We start from the raw sequence: 19785 nt of genomic DNA, 5'->3' as shown, positions 1-19785 counted from the left end.
TCTAATGTTTTGGATTATATAGATTGCATTACATATTGCAGTCTAGTATATTTTACTGATTTACTATGTAACACGTATGTGATCATTTATGTTATTATTTTTTGCACACAATAATATCTGAGAATTTTACACTCAAGATTATACTGTTTTTATTGTTACATGAATTAATAAGGAAAACAAAAAATAAATAATAATAATAAAGTTTTCTTTCGAGATATTCATTTGCAAGGTTTCTTTTTCTTTTTTTTTATCTATAGTTCTCTGACAATTCCTACTATAAATTGTACATATCAATAATTATTTAATTTTTATTTTCATATATAGATAAATAGTATATATAATAAGTAGATATTATATTTTTAATAGATAAAATATTTATACGTATATATAAATTTTCGTTACCATGCTAAAATGATTTTATTTGTTATTAATCAATTATTTATTTGTTTATTTATTTATGGTATGAAGCCTATAACCGATACATTCATAATAAAGCTCACACTCAATTTATACACCTAACATTTGAAGAGTTGAATTTTTGTTCTTTTTCAGAGCATGATATGAATGACTTCTTTGCGGATATTATTCTATAACAATCAATCAATTGTATTTGATCAAATTACAATAGTAGTTCGAAAATAAAGTAGGAATATACAGGAACTATATATATATAGTTCATATGTATATATATATATAGAACTATATATATATAGTCAAAGTCATTTTTATGCCCAGTGTTTCTTTACTTTTTTTATGTCTTTACTTTATAAAACTTTGCCGTTATTATTATTACTATTATTACTATTATTACTATTATTATTATTATTATTATTACCATCCAATGAACCAATCGAATTAACGTGAAAACTATACTTTCTTAGAATAATAATTAAAAATGATTTTGAGTTAATTTTTAGCGAATCTTAAACATAATTGTATATATTTGTACATTATTTTTTTCTGCCAGTTATGTGATCATTATGTAGAGAGAGAGAGAGAGTATTCTAATATTAAACACATGAATTTATTTGATATTTCTGGATGTAATATTTACTATTGTTTAAATGAAATAAGAAATAGTGACAAATGTTTATAATTTAAACATAAATGTTTTATGCTTTATGATGTTGCTTTCTTTTTAATTATTATATCATATCCGTCAATATTCTAAATATTGCAAAAATATTTCCTATATAAAGATTTTCTATATACCTACAATTATATTAACAAATTTGTCTTGTTTTTTCTATTTCTTATTAAAGAAAAAGGAAAAATGAAAAAAAACCCCTAATAATATATTCACTCAGGAAATAAAATAATCAAATGTGTGTTAATTTGATTTCAATAATTACACCCACAAATTCACGAGAAATAAATTCATTGATTTTGTGATAACAGAATATTTCATATATATATATACACATATTTATAGAATATAACATATACGAATGTGTTTTTATTACAAATCTAAGATTTTTAATTAAGCATTGTTTGTTTTTTTTTATATTATTTTTTTGCCCGTTCTTTTTCAATTCACATGCCAATGTTATAATTATTTTTAGTATTATCATTTCATTGTTCACGATCAACTTCATTTATTTATTCCTTTTTTTATCTTCATTATCTTCTTTTTCTTCTTATATTCTTTAAACTTACGATGCAATATATTATATAAGATTGCTTATAATAGCAAAAGTTCCATTTGTGTTGTATTGTGATATATAATGGCAGATTAAAATAGATAAGTATATTGCTTGCTACTACAAATTACAATTTACACTCAATATTTATAATACCAGCGAATGCGTTAAGAACCCTTATGTCGGAAGTTACAATGTTAAGATTACGTCAGGTTTTTATTTGTCTTGCGATTGTAGCTTATATAAAATAAATCTTTGATCTAACAATTACGCGCAAATACATGACTTTATAATGATTATATTATGTATGATAAATAGGACATTTTATTGTTAATGACATATTCATACGACCAAACTTTTAAGTTGGTTATTATTTTATAGCCTGTATTTGCTGAATTCATTACAGCGAGTGCAAAATGATTTCCTTCTTTTTATTTATTTTTTAACTAGGGATATGAATAATTTCATAGTTCACATATATTTATTTAGTGTTCATATTCTTTTCTCAAAAACTCCTTAAAAACTGGAATATTAGTAAATAAAACAAATTATATTTGTTGTCGTTGCTATTCTGAATTCAGTATATACATGCAGCAATATTGTTAAAATCCTTTTCGATAATCTTCCCCCACATACTTTCATACCTAAGGCTTCTGCATCTATGTTTCCTGAAACCTATACTGCATCACTTCTTTTAAAGTTTTACGATTGCAGGTATACGATGGAGAGATACAGGAGCTGAAAATATCTGGGACGAAGGCATAAAAAAGATTCAGTATTTACTACTTTGATCACACTGCACAGTGTTGTCTAACCTTTAATCAGTCAAGTTCTTGTGTCGCATGCGACGTCGATGCTATATTTCGCTGTTCGTCATCAGAATCTTCTTCTAAACCATTAAAAAATGATTGCAGAAGCGATCCAAATAATCCAGTATTACGAGGACGTGGTGGTGGTACATTGAAGAACAATTGGCCTATTTTATCTAAATATTGTCGATAACAAGGATCTCTATTCAAAGATATTTGATATTGATCGCAAAGAACTGTAAAGACTCCTAGTTTACCACTGAAAAATTAATTTTAATAATTAAAATGTAATAGCTGAGATTTCAAAATTATTATTTTAATTTCTTTATATGCTTTTAATGTATATGTGGATACTAACCTATCGATTGTTTTTAATAAAAAGAATAGAAAGTTCAATAAAGGAAGAAGATATGGTGGACCACTATTTATTTTTGGGTGTCGAGAAGTATATGAATTGAATACTTCCTGCGCAGTTTTTTTATTTTGTAAGCAAAGATATCTGTAAGATGCAAAATCAATTAAATTAATACCATATAATAATATTAAAAAACAAAAAGAAGAACAATGTTGGAATACGTACTGCAAAACTGCTTGGGCTATAAAAAGGTCTATCTCATTTGAATATCCACGTTGTTCATGTAATTCTACTAACATTGCAGCGCATCCAGAACCATCTTTACTATGTATGAAATGTTGCCTAGCCATTATATAATTTTTTTCTAAACAACAAGGAAAATGTATTCAATATGTTGATTAAGACAACAACTTTATAATTCATTTTCTTTTGTTTCGTCTATTACCTTTCCAAAATACTTGTGCTATTCTTTGATGTAATTCAGGATCTCCGGTTTTATAATCTGTTCCTTTAATACTCCATCGAAGAGCCGACTGTACAAATGTTTCTCTTTCAGGAGAAAACGGGTTCATTAAACTAAACAAATGCGTTATCTTTTCAAAATATTCTGACGATGGTTCAGACTCTGATTGTATTAAAACGTTAACAAGTAAGATTCCTAAGTCGGCTCCGCTAGCATGCTGTAAAAATATAGTTTTAATGTACGACATCCTTCAAAAAGCAATTATTCTAATCATTTTCTGATACGAGTAATGTCGACAAAAAGTTGGAACGTTTCCTCATTGTGAAATGTTCTAGAATTGATATTTTTTCATAGATATTGAATAAACAAGAATTTTATGGCAATGTATAAATAGATGACAAATAACTTTGAAATATCACTTAGAATTTTCATGATGTTTATGTCAAAGCAGTTAAAATAGATGCTATTATTAGAAATGTCGACTTCTTCCGACTGGTACGAGTCTAATATGTTGATTTTATTGAAAAAACATTTGAAATATTTTTGTTTATTGTGATAACAATACTTCTCATCATTAACGTACCTGTTCGTGCTGTAATAAAAGCAAAGATCCATTGTACAATAATTCCAATAATTCCGCATATTTTTTCTGTCCGAGATATCTAGACAAAAAGGTTAGGTGATCATGGTGATTGTACAAAAATTGATGTTTTTAACACTACACTTTAATGATCCTAACCAACTCACCTGAAATATAAAGTTCTGTACATTTGATGAGCTTCATAATAATTTTCTGAGTTAATAGACGCTTCTAATTTAGCTAAAACTCGCTGAACACCGTGATTATACCGCGAGGCCATGTTTATGCTTGATAGGGACGTTTTTATTTATCAATTGGTACCGACGAGATTATTTTACAATTGGTACCATTGCTTTTCGATTAATAAATGCGGTCAACGAATTACAATGTACATCAAAATTCAAATCTCACGAGGAAATATTTCTATTATTATCTATTAAATTATTCAACATTTTTATTTTTCATAGATCGCGTTTGACACGCGAAGCAACTAAAAAAATACGCATCTAATATATTCTTGGTTTAATTATAATTAATAAAAAAATAATAAATAAAATGAAAATGTTGAAACATATACTCGTATGATTCGCATATTTTTTAATGGTAATTTTCCTATTTAAAATAAACGATAAGAGTCATAATGATTGTTAATAACATGAAATAATATATATATATATATATATATATATAATTCATTGATAAATATTAATTTATGATAAGGATGGTAACGCAAAGTAACGTATATTTTAATATTAAGCGGCTGGGAAAATAAAAAGAAAAAAGTAGTAATGGCTGTTACGGGGAAGAAGGAAAGGGGTTAGACGTTGCGCACTGTTTCCAAAAGCCGTCATAGGTAGCGCATATAACTGTCATATATAGTATCGGTTACAAAAGATAAAGTAATATTGATAAATGCGCAAAGCGTTGTCGCGTCACCTGTCTCGAGGAACGATTCGCGCTGGTCGGCGCGCAACAATGAGTCCGTTTTTAGAGCTGGGCCGCAAGTGGGTAAGAGTGAGTGAGAGGGAAGGAGAGAGGGAGTGGGGATAGGAAAGGATGGTAGTGGCAGGAAAGTGGGGGTAAGTTGTGTGAAGGAGCGATGCGTCGGGAGCGCACTCTCGCGGCAAACCGGCGAAACTATACTCGCGGAAATAATTATCGCGATTTATGTTATTTGCAAATACGAACGGGAATTAATTAATTGCGTTAACATGTCGAGTAGAAAGGATTAGGAGGCGAACGGGCGTCGTAGCCGTTGCCAGCTTCCCGTCTACGGTGAAAGGAGTTCCCTGGCTGCCCAGTGCGGGGTGAGTTTTGAGAAAACTTTCGTTCCCCTCCCGCTACTTTCCAAAGGGGGGCGGTGGCTCGTAGAAATGTTTTTTTATCGTTTCGTTGCCTTCACACCCTGGCCACGCTCGCTCTAGCGATAACAATGGCCGAATATGTAAGACTAGCCAAGGTTTACGTTACCATCGACTAGTTTTTTTGTCGATATGGATGACTGAAACATATAGTACCTTGTTAACGCGACACTATAGCCTGATATTGTTGCATGAATCTTCAACTCTGATGCGCCCTGTTGCACGTGCGGCTTACTTTGAAGAATGCACGATGATCTCTCTTCACTATGAGCCACCTACTTTCTTTTTCATTTTATTTTCTTTATTAGCAATATTCAATTCTTTTCCTCTAATTTTAATGCAGTTATATAATTTTTATGTGATATTTATGTTCAGAGAAATATATTCAGTTTGATTACTTTAAACACTTCATAATTTTCTTTTTTTATTTGTCTGTATGTATGTGTGTGTGCATTTTCTTTTTATTATTTTATTTTACTTTTATTTATATGAATATGTATGCATACCAGAAAATTAAAGAGTGGAATGAAACCACGCTTTACTTTTATGGTTTATTTTAATGCAAAGATAATATTCAATGATTATATGATGACTTATGTATATCGACTTTATCTTACATATAGAATGGACTTGGCAGAAACTATGAAAAATATTGTTGCCAAAGGTATGCAAACAGAGATGGGTCCACCGGGTGGAGGTTCAGGATACCCTGGTAACCCAAGTAGCGCAGGATATGTAACGGAGAAAACATATATGTTAATTCAAGCATATTTGCAAAATAAAAGTTGGAATCCTAGCATTGAATTGTTACAATGCTTTGCTGAATTTAAGGATGGATCTATAATACCAAGTGCTGCGTATTTACAGTAAGAATAAAAATATATATTCTTTTGTTAGATATTTTAATATATTTTCTAACACAATTTTTATGTTTTGTCGACCAAGCTGTTCTTTAATATTATTTTTAATGTTTATACAGAATGATGGCATCCAGAATAGCAGTTGATTCACAAGGAAGATTGGTATTGAGAGAAAATGGGAAAATAATACTACCTTATGAACATTTTGCCAACGCGGTGATGATGAAGCACATGACTGGGCCACAGGGTATACATTTGGGACTGGAGGGAACAGTTAGGGCTGTTATGGAATCTTATACGATTGGACGAGAATATTTTGGAATGGAGAAGGAATTTATCATCGAGATTGTACAAAATTGTCCAAATCCAGCTTGCAGATACAAGAATCAGTTTGAGATGCAGAAGATGGGTCATATGGCACCCACATATATTCAAGAAAATGAAGCTACAACGTCCCTTTTACGTTCTGGCTTTCCACATAATACAGATTTTCAACCAGTAAGTACAAAATCATGATCATCAATTTATATACATGTGTGTGTAGGATATGTATTTTATTATTGTATTATAGGCTTTAAGTGGTGGTAATCCAAACACACACTTACCGATGGGAACTGGAGCGGACATGTCGGAAATGAGAGGTGGTGGTAATCAAATGAATATACAACGTCCACCTAGCCGTCCATCTTTAAATATTCCACATCGGCCTGTGTCTCAAGAAAAAAAAGTACCAACCAATAAACAGCATTACGAATCGCTAATACCTAATATTCCTATATCGGATCACAAATTGACAGAGTTCTTACGAACAAATTTGGATAATTTGGACAATCTTAGTGGATTTGGGTTAGGTAATCTTCAAAGTTTAAGCAATGCAAATAAAGATCTATTAGCTTTACACAATGGTGCTTGGCCGTTAGAAAATGAAAAGGGTTCACGTTCAAGTTCTTCTAACTTGGAAGGTAAATTGCAAATAATTACGAAATATTTTTGTATATATTAAAGTAGATTGTTTTTGTTTACTTACTAACTGTTACGAATTTTCATTTAGTTGGACAAGAAAAGATTATTAGAGCTTACGCAGAAGTTATAAAAAACACGGCCAGGATGAAAACTTGCATACGTCCTGCTATGTGCAAGCCATATGGGAAACAATCTGAAGCATTACAAAAAAGTAATAATTTCACACTAAAAAGATTTTTTAATTTCATACATGTATATATATATTATTTATTATTTATTTCATATTTTATATTTCTTAACACAAATAATTTTGCATCATAGTAGATTTGTAGACATAGATTAATTTTTTTTCTGATTTTTGCTTACATATATTTTTTCTGCCTTTTTTTTTTCTTTTATTCATTGTGATGTTTATCGTTGCATTGATTAATTGATATTATTAATCTGCACAGCTTTGATCGATACGATACAGCTTGTACAATCTCTGAGGAGTATTATACCACCACCTATTATACCAATCGTGAGCTGGAAAAATGAAGATAAACATCGGTTAGATCATACCAGTACTCCTTATCTTCCCGCATTGTAAGTATATAATATAATTTTAATATACAGGTTGTTCTGATCATTTGTATCACCAGTTATGGAATATCCGGTATACAATTTCAATATAAAAAATATTAAATAAAAATATTACAAAAAAAAGATTATAATTAATATTTATTTTATTATAGAAAAGCTGGCGGATTAGAAGAATTATGCGAACAGCGCAAGTTAGACTAGATGATCTAGTTTCTAGCTTAATATAGTATAAGACCAATGTTTCGTCTTTGCGCTCTATGGTGTTCTAGTCAGAAAGTGTATATGAGAGGGTTGTTTAGTTTATTCTAAACAAAAACCCAAGTGGGATTGCTGAAAAAAGTTGTTGGCATTTAGGACTTCAAATACTAAGAGACAAAACGAGTCATGCGTGGACTGTGATAAACGTGGGTAGCAAAGAAAATTTATATGTAGTAAAACTGATAAAAACCACTCACGGCGTTAAATTAGAAATTCAGGCTAGCCATTATCTTGTTATTATTATAATTATTATAATTATTATTATTACTATTATTATAATTATTATTATCATTTGATTGATTTTTCGTCGACGAAAGAAATTTACCTATGGAGCTTATATTTAAATATATAATATATTATTTATGTAAATTGAATCACAGTTATGTTCTATTGTCTATTTATAGTTGATGATATTGTAGATTATTTTAATAACTCGCCAATTGTGTTCCAATGATTACCTGATTAAAGGTATATATTACGATTTTTCTAAAAGGAAGAAAAGAAAAAAAGAAAAAATTATTTAAGCATATTAGATGTACGTACGGATTTATAATTAATCATCGGTGCAATGAGAATAGGCATTGAAGGATGATAAATGCAAGATTTTCGAATTTGTATGATTCGACAAGGATTATTATTAAACGAAAGCATTGGAAGCTTTAAAAAAAGCACAAAGAAGGAATTGTGATTTCATAAATACTCACATTGTATTATTTTAGATTTTGTACGTTTGTTATGAACTTAGTAAATGAAAGAATTTATTATTTATGTTATATAAAAAAAATAATAAGAGATAGATAGAGAAAGAAAGAGAGAGAGAGAAAGAGAGAGTGTATGCGTGAGAGAGAGAGAGAGAGAGAGAGAGAGAGAGAGAGAGAGAGAGAGAGAGAGAAAGATCTGGTCGACAGTTAAACGTTCATGAATTATTACTAACAATAACAAATAACGCACTTTTGTATTCTCGATAATAAGGTGCATTTGTTTTAATATTTATTTGTAAAGTTAAAAAACGAAGAACATATATTGTTGTTATTTCTAGTTTTATTAATTATAAATGTATTTATGCAAATACATATGTAAAGGAAAGTTAGGTAATAACGCAATATTTTAAGCTCCATAGGTAAAAATGTGGCACGCGAATTGCACATTTTGACTCGATTAAAAAAAGAAAAAAAAAAAGTAAACTAATTAAATATATAACTTTCGATAGATATTTGTTGAACGATAAATAATTTCGTTATATTATTGCGATCACATCGAAAAAAAAAAGAATTAATAAATTGTAGCTGTCTTTAAAAATTGTGGTTGGCATCGACGTTAAATCATTTTCTTAAAAATTGTATATTGAATATTGATTAGGAACTTTTTTACCTTAGTCGATTGATACCACAATGTAATTTATACAGAAGGAAAAGAAAAGAATTAGCTCCTTCTAATGAATATTTTTCATTAAATTCCGTTACTGATGAAAACAGAAAGAGGAGGGGGGAGAGAAAAAGAGAGAAAAAGAGAGAAAAAGAGAGAAAAAGAGAGAAAGAGAAAGAAAAAGAGAAAAGAGGAAGAGAAAGTAAAATAGTTTAAAATTTTATCCTTTTAAGCAACAATAACACATTTCTACGAATGGTGAAATGTTTCCTTCTTTCTTATTAATATTAAATATAAATGTGTAATAAGTCACACAGATATACGCGTATGCACGATTACGAATGTGAAAAGTGTAAATGAGATTTTCGCGTGTGTAAAAGTCTTCTTTGTTTTAAGTGTGACTGTGGCTATATGAACGCGTTAAATCTTTGGCTATAAAATAGCAAAATTTTATATGGATACAAGTATCTAATTACCTAACAAACTCTCTCTATCGAAATACTAACGTTTTTTCTAATTACACTAATTTCATACAAATGTGTCTTCTGCAAGTAGCAGCTAGCGAATAATACAGATGTGCTGATGATAATGATGATGATGATGATGATGATGATGATGATAATGACGATGACGATTAAACGTTTTTACGTTTATTATGAATACTTTCGATATGTCAAGCTGCTAGATTTACGAATACTAAACGTTGATATACATACACACACATATACATACAACGACGGTTGCATCCGTCTATGTATTTAGGCTAGTTTTATACGAGGATACGTGTATGATGGTTACTGAATTTATTAGTAAAATCAATTTAATCATTCACACGACGATTTTTGCGATATAACTCGTTTAATGTATTTCATACTTTTATTCGAAGAAGAAGAAGAAGAAGATAGAAGAACATAAATGGGACATTATATTTCATTTAATGATATGATTTAATCATTGGTGTATCCTCGCGTGAAACCGGCCTATTTAAATACACGTATCCTCATACGTGTATTATCTCATGCGCGTATTCTCGTTTGAAACCGGCCTTACACCAACCATGTATTTCCGATTAAATAGATGGACTCATTTCTTTCTCGTAGTAGTTATTACGAAAGAAGAAGAAGAAGAAGAAAAAAAAGAAGGAAAAAACGAAAAAAAAAAAAAAAAAATATAAAAAAGGAAAATCCAACAAAAGGAAAAGAAAAGAAAAGGAAAAAAAAAATATAATAAGCCCGCAAACGTTGGCCGTTTGTCTTGCTGTCGAAGTAAATCGACGTTAATTAAGCATATCCATGACTAACAAATAAGTCTTTGCAACTATAATATACCAAATTGAGAGGTGGAGAAAGAAAAGAAGGGGGAGAGGAAGGGAGCAATATCCGTAAGAGAAGGTATATCTGAGAACTCGTGAATATTGAGAATTTTTGAAAGGATCTTGTAAATCAATGTGGTTCGATGAAAACAGATTCCTCAGAGATACCTCTCTTTGAAAGAAAAATAATAAATAAAAAAAAATAAGACAAAATAATAAAAAGAAAAAAAGAAAACGCGCGTTATTGTTCTCTCACGCGTGTGGTTTTATCGATACCGTAATAATTCGCATACACGTTACCGCAGCATATTCTCTAACTTTGACAGTAAGAAAATGATTGTAAAATCGCGCACCGTTATTGTTGTTCTATCAAATTCCGGTTTAATTCGAATCCGGATTAATAACACGATCAACGATATCGTGCACCGAAACGCTATTTGCCTGTGTCTGCACACTAAGCTCTCTCGTTGTCGCTTATCAGTATTTGCTCCTCTGTACTCTCGCATTATTCTATTCCATGACTGCGATTATTAAAGTTTTTACAAGTGTGTACTTGCCTTTTTAAAACGTTGTCCTACGTAATCCATAGAATATTGAATTTCCTTGTATTATTCAATTGGTTTGGTTTGATCATATAGTTAGGCCAATTCTGGTTCCATTTTGAGTATCATTAACGTTATCTTCGTATTCGTTGTAAACATTGTCCTAAAAGTTCTTCTTCGATCAGTGTTGTAACCGAGATGACGATATTGTACTATCAGAAGAACTAGTCGCAGGATTTAGTTTACTAACTGGTACTACTTCCAGAACGAAGAGGACGTCGTCGAGGAAGTAATAAGCCTGGCCCAGGTCGCCTTCGCAGAGATAAGGTAGTTTACTCCACGCCAAACATCTTAGGCCCAGTGGTGCAAAGACTCGGTCGACTAAACCAGCTATTTGACCTTCCAAACCAATTCCCTTAACTGGCAGATACTCCGATGGTTTATGATCACCTCTATCACCTACCTCGACGTATGGACTAAATGGTAAAACCAATGCCACCACTAGTCGACCTCCTGCTCTCAATGATTTTCGAAATTGTCTTAACAAACTGTTAGGACGATCGCAACGATCGAGCAAATTCAAACAAAGTATTACGTCGAATTGACCAGCTTCCTCGTACCATTTGTCGACGTCCAATACTCTGCGTGGAAAAGATTTTTCTTTTATCCTTCTAATCTTTGATCGTGAAACACAAGAAGACAATTTTCAAGTATTAAGCGGAAAAAAAGGCAAAATAGGAAAAATAACTATTTCGTCGCGACTCGCAAATCGCTTTTGGTAAGGGCCGAACGAATGTCTATAAAATGTTATACGAGTCTATCGCACCCACCCTCTTCGTTTTGACTCGCTCACTTTAAATTCGAGTAACCACCGAGGAACGTAAGGACGCGCGTACGAAAGAAGAGACGCGCGAGGGATATAAAACCACCGTAAACTTCTACTTCAATCAATTCGATGTAATAAACTCGCTTTTCTATACTGTCGAGAGCTATCTTATTCTCTATCTGCACATCTAACTTGAAATGAACATTCCAATAGAATTATCATACAAGATAATTAATTCTTTTATCATTTAAAGTAATCCTCTGAGAAAGAGAAAAGAAAAAGATAATCAACACTTTTAATATTTAAAATAAATTAACAATATTTTTGGTTAACAATAAGACCACGTAAATTAGGAATACTCAAATTGTAATAAAATTGACACGAATGTGTTACAAATTAACAAATTCCAGAGAACGAAGTTACACGATTTATTATAATCAAATGGAACGCGCCGCTATCATTAAATTTGCTAATTAATTTAACGAAACCGGTTATAAATGTAATAGAAAAAAAGAAAAGAAATTGTTAACATTTCTACGTACATAAATTTTCGTTTGGCTAATGCCCATCTCATAGGCGGTGAAATATCAGTAGCGTAAACTCTTTCAAATAGATGAGCCACGTGAGCAGTGGTAGCACCATCGCCAGCACCCAAATCAACGAGGGATTCCCAAGGACCTTTGTAACCGCTAGCTTCCATCAACTTTTCAAATTGCTCGCTGGAGAATACGTGCATGGAACCTCGTCCTAATAATCTGTAAACATTAACTCAAATTAAAACCACAACATTTCTTTAATATCAAAATGTATAGAAAAGAAAAACGTCTGGAACATATTTTACTTCGAATAACTTGTGAATTCGTTTTTGTCAACACGTCTACGGTTCTCTCTCTTTTTTTTTCTTTAGTTTTCTTTTTTGTTTTCAATAATCCATTTTAAAATTTACGTTCATCACACGAGAAATCGATCAATGTGTCCGTTCAACGAGGAATGCGGAATTTTGATGGTGCCTTTGGTTATTCTCGTCGTTATAAATAAGGCCTATGGTGGTCCCAGAACTCTCTTCCACCGATCTTTCTTTTCGATTTGTTTCTCTTTCAGACCATCCGCTTGCTTCACCCTCTATCCCTCACCCTCCTCTCCTCTCCTCTTCTTCTTCTTCTTCTTTCCTGCACTCGACTGGGCCAGTGGCATCGATTAACGAGCACCTCCTGGTCCCCATTGAATAATAAATAAAAATAAGAAAAAGAAAAGGACAACGAAGCACAGAAAGAGAGAGAAAGAGAGAGAGAGAGAAAAAAGAAAAAGTGTTTCTGGCCAAGGAAAGCACTCGGGGACCCTACTTGCCGCATTGTTCGTAGCATCCACCACGAAGCTCTTCTATCTTTCTCCTTCCTTCCTTCTTTCTGTCCCTTTACCATCGTCCTTTTGCTCGTAACGTCGAGCCAGTATAACGCCTTGTAACCACCACCGCGACAACGCCATAGAGATGGAAAGAGAAAGAGACGGACCGAAAGAAACAGATGCGAGAATTCTTACACGTAAATCGTGATTCCTTGTTATAAATGTGTATGTCTCTGATCATTTATTAGTTTAGTATTTATATTATAGTCAACTATTAAGAGTAGAACATATATTTAATATACATGGATCAAAGAGAGTATTACGTTGATTCAAATATTCTAATTATTATATAAATCTTATTTATGATAAAATATCACTAAATGGATCTAGTATCAATCATATGGAATTCTAATCTACAACCGTGTATTGAAATATTTACCGAAACTTTATTTTAATAATAATTGCATAAAATATGCAATTGTAAATCAAATCGTGTTTGAGATTTTTTAACGTTATTTTAAATAATTGAAAAATATTTGTATAATCATCGACGCGAGAATTATATATATTATTCCAAATTTATTCAATTTAATTAAATTAACATTCTTATTTTTTCATTTTAAATATAATCGACACAAAAAATATTTTTAATTATTAATAAAATATTTTGTCGTTGATTTTCCTTTTGGAATTCGTTTAACGATTAAACGAATATTTACTTACATTTTATATGTTTAGCTTTTCAATATTATATTTTTTCCTTTTTTAGTCAACATCAGATAATTCGAGGAAGCATACGAAAAGAGAGAGAGAGAGAAAGAGAGAAGTTTCTTTTATTTACGCTGAGGAACGTGTTCTCGTCGGACCACTTTAGTCTACCTTGCTCGTTCTCTTTGCCCTGTCCGAGAAAAGACGAAGAAGAAAGTAACGGGCGGCCGACCAAAGAAGCGCCCTTAATTTCGGTCCTGGCGTCGAGCGGTCTAGAGAGAACTAAACCCCCTTTTCCACCTCCCCCACCCCGGCCCTTACCTCCTCCGTCTTCTCTTCCTCCTCCCCCTCCTCCTCCCCTGAACTGAACTGAACGCATCCTTGAATTTATAGCCGACCGTTCAGATCTTTTTCGACTCAAAGAGAATTTGATTAACGCTATGTAAAAAAAAAGGAGACGCCTATTTATAATATACATAAATATTGTTGGTATTTTAAATTAGACGCGAATTCGAATGAAAATTAATTTCATTATTTTCTTTATTACTTTTATTTCATTTTTTTATCTTTTGTTTTTGTTTCTCTTTAAACAAAAATAAATACACGATTTCTCATTACTAATATCCGAAAACATTTCTGTAAAATATTTCAAACGTAGTCTAGCGACATGATATAGTATTTGTATGAAATTAAATTAAAAAATTGTATCAATGTTTAAAGAATGTATCATCATGTTATTGAAAAACTTCACGAACATTCAACGTCATCGTAATTCTAATCGATTGTAAAAAAAAAACGTTAATAATAACCCATAAGGATCTCAAAACTCGATGAAATTCATTCTAAATTCTATCTAAAGTGTATTCTATATGTTTATCATCGTAATCCATATCATCTCTAAAGTTCATAAAAATCATTTTGTTAGATAGGATCAATAGATCGATCGATTGATAGAGAATAGATCATTGAAGATATGTTTCGATAAGAATGAATGTTATAGTCCTTAGTTGAATTATTTACATCAGAGAGTCCACCTACTATCGTTTCAAAGAGAAAGAAAGAGAGGAAGAGGGAAAAACAGAGAGAGATGAGAGAGCAGAGAGAGAGTGAGAGAGAGGAAAAGAAAGTTTCGGTTTCACAGTGTGTCTTCTTGGCTTTTATCGGCCGGGGGGTCTAAGCTGGTCGCTCGTAAAATACCCTCGAGGGGGTAAGCGAGCGAACGCGTAGTGTTAAAGAGGCGCTCGGAGGATCGTTTACCTAATAATAGCAATAATATGTAAATGCGATGCGTATCGAAACCGCCATCTAAAGAATCCACTCTGCTCCAGGTCTATTGTTTGCAAATCCTTCGTTCGTTCGTTCGTTCGTTTGGCTTCGAACCGTGTTGGTTGTTGTTTTCTATATATCTCTCTCTTTTCTTTCGCATTTCTCCCTTTATTCTCTTCTTACTTTGGTCCAGCAGTCCTCCTCCTCCTCCTCCTCTTCCTTTTTCTCCTCTTTCTCTCCTTCCTCTTCGAATCTAAACGTATTCGTCGAACGACGCGCGGAAACGTAGTTACATACATGCGAGCTACACGTGCGACGATAACTTATTGTGATACAGAACAAAAATTTAAGGATGGATGTTAGAAGAAGAGAGAGAAAGAGAGACAGAGAGAGAGAAGGAAAGGGGAACAACTATCTCGTTTCTGATTCAAAATTAATGGACACTTTGATATTTTTCCTTTATCAAACTTAATAGTATATAATATTACAAATAAATAAAATATTCAAAAATATAATACAAGCTCCGTTTCAAATTAATTTTCATGTTTTATTGTGTAAATGTTTATACGAATGTATAGTAACGAATATTTATATCCAATTAGTTGGTTATATTTGCATAAACGTTTATATGCTAAACGTAACAATTAATTTGTGACAGAGAAGAAATATATATAATAAATAACATATAATATCTTTTTATTATATTTAATTTCTAATTGTGTTAGACAATTATATGAATCTTTTGATTATCGTTTGACGAGGAAGATAATTCGAAGATAATTTTTTTATACAGATACAATAAATATGAATTTATTTGTATTCACTGCGAATTCTCACGTTGAAAAATAAAGGAAAGTTTCTTCGATTTTTTGGTAAATAAGAGACGGCGTGTCGTGCGTTCGAGTCAAAGGTCAAGGTGGTGAACGATAAAGCAAGTCGGGACGATTCTACGATAGAAGCCATGGAACTGGTAAACGGAATTCTTCAATGGAAGTAACTAAGGAAGGTAGAAAGAAAGGAAGGAAGGAAGGAAGGAAGGAAGGAAGGAAGGAAGGAAGGAAGGAAAATTCTTAAAAAGAAGAGGTACTATATATTATACTACTATACTATTATGTTCTACTTCACATACCTAACCCTTTTCCTTCTACTACCACCCATTACTGATTGCAAAACTATTATAATATTTATTACTATTATTTTTACATTATCCAAGGGGTTTTCTCTTTTAGTCGTCTTTTACGACAAGCAAGAATTACTGTTACCATACACAGGATTTATTATTATCACTATTATCATTATTTATAATTAATAATATGTTATACATATTTTTTGAAAAAAGATCGTTAAACTTAAATACATCCTCTTTCATAGTTTTCTATGTTTCCTTATTTCCTCACTAACTTCCTAAACTTTACTCATACTAAATCTTCCCCTTAGTTTAGTATATCTACTGTATCACCCTACAAACATTTATATAACTACGTTAAACCCAAACAACAAAATCAAAAGTCCATTAAAACTTAATAAACAAATAGACAAAATATAAAATTTCAGTCTTCGACAAAGTCATATTGCGTTTTAAATACAGGTATTCCTGAATCTGTCTGATAAAAACTACCCTTCTTACAATTAAGAGTATCGGTAAAGAGTCAACGGCTGATACTATTCTTTGAAGTTTATTCTCCCATCCTCTTCTTGCTATTACATGATCGATATTGCTCTCTCGTTTTTTATGCCCAGCAAAATGAGAGAGAAAAATATGCTTATTATTAGAACGAATAGAAGGAAGGAAGGAAGGAAGAAAGGAAGGAAAGAAAGTAGAAAGAAGTAAGTAAGGAAGTAAAGAGGGGAAATAGAAAGAGGTAAGAAAGGAATAGTAGCAATGTGTAGTAGTAATAGTAATAGATACTAGTAGTAATAGTAGTAGTAGTAGTAGTAGTAGTAATAGTAAGAAGGAAGCATGAGAGTAAGAGTGAGAGTGAGTGAGATGGAAAGGGAGAAATCGTTCCTCTTCGGTCGTCCTCGATCGTTTTCGCGAAAGTTCGCGAGTCCCCTGTAGAAGTAAGAAAGGGGAGGGAGAGAAAAACGAGGGAGAGGAGGAGTAAGAGAAGAAGAAGAAGGAGGAGGAGGAGGACGGTGTCTCGTTAGTCCTCTCTTCGATCTCTCTCTCTCTCTCTCTCTCTCTCTCTCTCTCTCTTCCTCTTTCTATCTCAACGTAGTTATAACCTCCTCCCTTCCCCCAACCTCTTGTCAGAGGGGGTGTGAGAAGGAGGGGGGAGAAGGAGGCAAAAGAGGAGAGGAAAGGAAAGGAGTGGAGAGGAGAAGAGAGGGGAATAAGAGGAAAGGCACGTCACCCTGTGCTAGGGATGCTGCGCTGGTAGGCGTGGACCATGGACCACCCCGGTACGCGAGATTTGGAGGGGAGGCCACGCCATCGAGAGAGATCGGAGTAGGAGGATGACCCTCCGAGTCGAGCTGGACGTAGGAAAGAAAGAGAGAGAAGATGAGAGAAAGGGAGACGAGTTAAAGACGAAAGAGTGGGGGAAGCCTGGACTCGCTCACGGACAATAATTATTATTATACCCGGCAGAGTTTTGCAAATGCTCTTCTTCGACGCTCGGTGGAGGAGGGAGGGAGGTAGGGAGGAAGGAAGGAAGAAAAGGAGTGGGCTTAAGGGAGAAAGAAGGAGGAGGAATGGTCGTAGGGTGGTGGTGGTGGTGGTGGGTGGGTGGGTGTGCTCGCCCGTTATTTCGCTCGGCTTTGCGAGAATAGCCGACACGAATGAGCATTGTGTGTGTGTGTGTGTGTGTGTGTGTGTGTGTGCTGCAAGAAAGAGCTAGGAGATAGATAGAGATAGATAGATAGATAGATAGAGAGAATGAAAGAGGGGGAGGATTCTTAAACGGGATCGTTATGCGAGTCTTTCGGGAACACACGCATACATGCATAACCCCTCCACCCCCCTTTTTTTTCTTTCCTTTTTTCTCTCTCTCTCTCTTTCTCTCTACTTTTCTGCTTCTTCTTATTCTTCTTTGTTTTCATTTCTATCTTCTTTCCACTCTTATAGTTTCCATCCCCCATAGTTTCCAACCCTCTCACAGTCCTACTGGCCACGCTTACGCTCACATATCGCTTTCGTATCGTCCCCGAACAACCTCTCTCTTCTATTCGATTCTTTCCTTTTTTCTTCCTCAAAGTTCCCTCTCCTCCTCACCACCATCACCACCACCACCACCACCATGAGGACGACGACGACGACGACCTGCTCATTTCTTTTCTTCTCTATGTCTTTTAATTTTTCGGCTTGGCTCGCGAGAAACTACTAGTATCTATTTATTTCTATTTCTTTTACTTCTTCTACTAACTATTATTATTACTACTACTACTACTATTACTACTGCGTTTCTTTTTTCCTCCCCCGCTTCTATCTCAGTTGTTCCTTCGAAATCCTCCGCAGTATTCCAACAACGATCCCAACAGCGACGACGTTGCATCGGATTTTACGATCGTCGATCGATCGATAAAAGAGCGCGAGGTAAATGGAATTAAGTAGGATCGTAAAATCCTTCGTCGTGTCAAGCTAGCTAGCTTATTCGTGCGGGGATTCGAACACTGTATTCTAATCTTTCCAGCAGCTCTCCTTTTTTTTTTTTTTAAATTGTTTTTCTTTTTCTTTTTTTTTAGGACAGAGAAAGAGTACCATTTTTTTGTTTTTGTTTTTTAGCAACAACACTTCGGTATTATCGATCTTTCGTTCGTATAATTTTTTGTTTGTTTGCTAATTATTTATAAATAAAATTCCGTTCGTTGTTTCGTGTTTGTTTTTATGATTCTTCTTTTTCTTTTTTTTTTTTTTTTTTTAAATCAGGATAGAAACGTAGATTTTTTGTTTGTTTTATATTTGATAGGAATCATAAAAAATATATATGCATAGGAGTATTCTCACACATAGTGCAAATCCCGTATGGTACATTTTTGAATTTTAGACCAGTTTAAACATCGTGATTCGAGCACGACGTTCGAGAAAACCACCGCAGAGAGTCGTAAAAGGACATAAAGAGTGAAACTATGGGCGTCATACTAGTACAGTGGTGGGTCCTCTCATTGTTTGACAAAATCCAACCATCTTGGAATAAAATGTGGCCTTTTTTCCTTTTTAAAAGAAACACTTTTAAGATGGTGCTACGACTTTTGCGAATCTTTATTAAGTGACACCAAACTTCTAGTTCACTTTTTCTTCAATTTTTCTCCTTCTCTCTCTCTATCACCAATTCGCAAAATTGTATTTTCACCGAACAAAAATAATTTCAAGAATTATCAAAATTCTCGTATCATACTCACTGAAATACTTTTATTCTTTATTAATAACACTACGTAAACATTTCTCTAACGAACAAATCTTATTAATCATTTTTATTCGAAATTGTAATATCGTCGAATTATTTTATCACTGGAACACTTAATATTAAAAAAAACAAAAAAATATTATTGTTATTCCCCTATCACAAGAAAATTTAATTAATAATCTTTCATTTATGAAAACACCTTTAA

General features: G+C 32.8%; 3 protein-coding genes across 5 annotated transcripts in view; 1 reads left to right on the top strand and 2 right to left on the bottom strand.

The window, feature by feature from the left end:
- Positions 1–1517: 1517 nt before the first annotated feature.
- Positions 1518–4179, bottom strand: LOC106785648 (Golgi to ER traffic protein 4 homolog). Of its 2 annotated transcripts, XM_014746286.1 has the most exons (7): positions 4015–4179; positions 3851–3929; positions 3250–3484; positions 3030–3168; positions 2808–2948; positions 2456–2708; positions 1518–2388 (listed from the first exon to the last, which is right to left on the bottom strand). In XM_014746286.1, exons 1-6 carry the CDS (start codon positions 4125–4127, stop codon positions 2462–2464), a joined length of 954 nt encoding a protein of 317 aa, XP_014601772.1. In that variant the 5' UTR covers positions 4128–4179; the 3' UTR covers positions 1518–2388; positions 2456–2461. The 2 variants fall into 2 exon arrangements, with proteins under 2 accessions (XP_014601772.1, XP_014601771.1); XM_014746285.1 differs by having other exon boundaries at positions 1518–2708.
- Positions 4180–4935: 756 nt separating this feature from the next.
- LOC106785646 lies at positions 4936–8693 on the top strand. Its single transcript, XM_014746283.1, has 7 exons — positions 4936–5154; positions 5832–6074; positions 6188–6566; positions 6640–7030; positions 7120–7242; positions 7484–7616; positions 7766–8693. The coding sequence occupies exons 2-7, from the start codon at positions 5833–5835 to the stop codon at positions 7812–7814; spliced, it is 1317 nt and encodes a 438-aa protein (XP_014601769.1). The 5' UTR covers positions 4936–5154; position 5832; the 3' UTR covers positions 7815–8693.
- LOC106785647 (methyltransferase-like protein 9) overlaps positions 7478–19785 on the bottom strand; it is a 33323-nt gene continuing 21015 nt past the window's right edge. The window contains exons 3-5 of one of the 2 annotated variants that reach the window (XR_001381552.1): positions 12459–12671; positions 11106–11731; positions 7478–7556 (exon numbers count right to left, since the gene is read on the bottom strand). Coding sequence is in view for 1 of the 2 variants with exons in the window: in XM_014746284.1 (XP_014601770.1) it covers positions 11179–11253; positions 11341–11731; positions 12459–12671 (679 nt within the window). In the remaining variant the exon portion in view is untranslated. Of the gene's footprint in view, positions 7557–11105; positions 11732–12458; positions 12672–19785 lie in introns of those variants that run through there. The other variant, XM_014746284.1, reaches the window with a different exon arrangement.

Source organism: Polistes canadensis, unplaced genomic scaffold, assembly GCF_001313835.1.
Source record: "Polistes canadensis isolate GaletaPanama2010 unplaced genomic scaffold, ASM131383v1 scaffold_54, whole genome shotgun sequence".
NCBI lineage: Eukaryota > Metazoa > Arthropoda > Insecta > Hymenoptera > Vespidae > Polistes > Polistes canadensis.
This window is presented reverse-complemented; position numbering and strand designations above follow the sequence as displayed.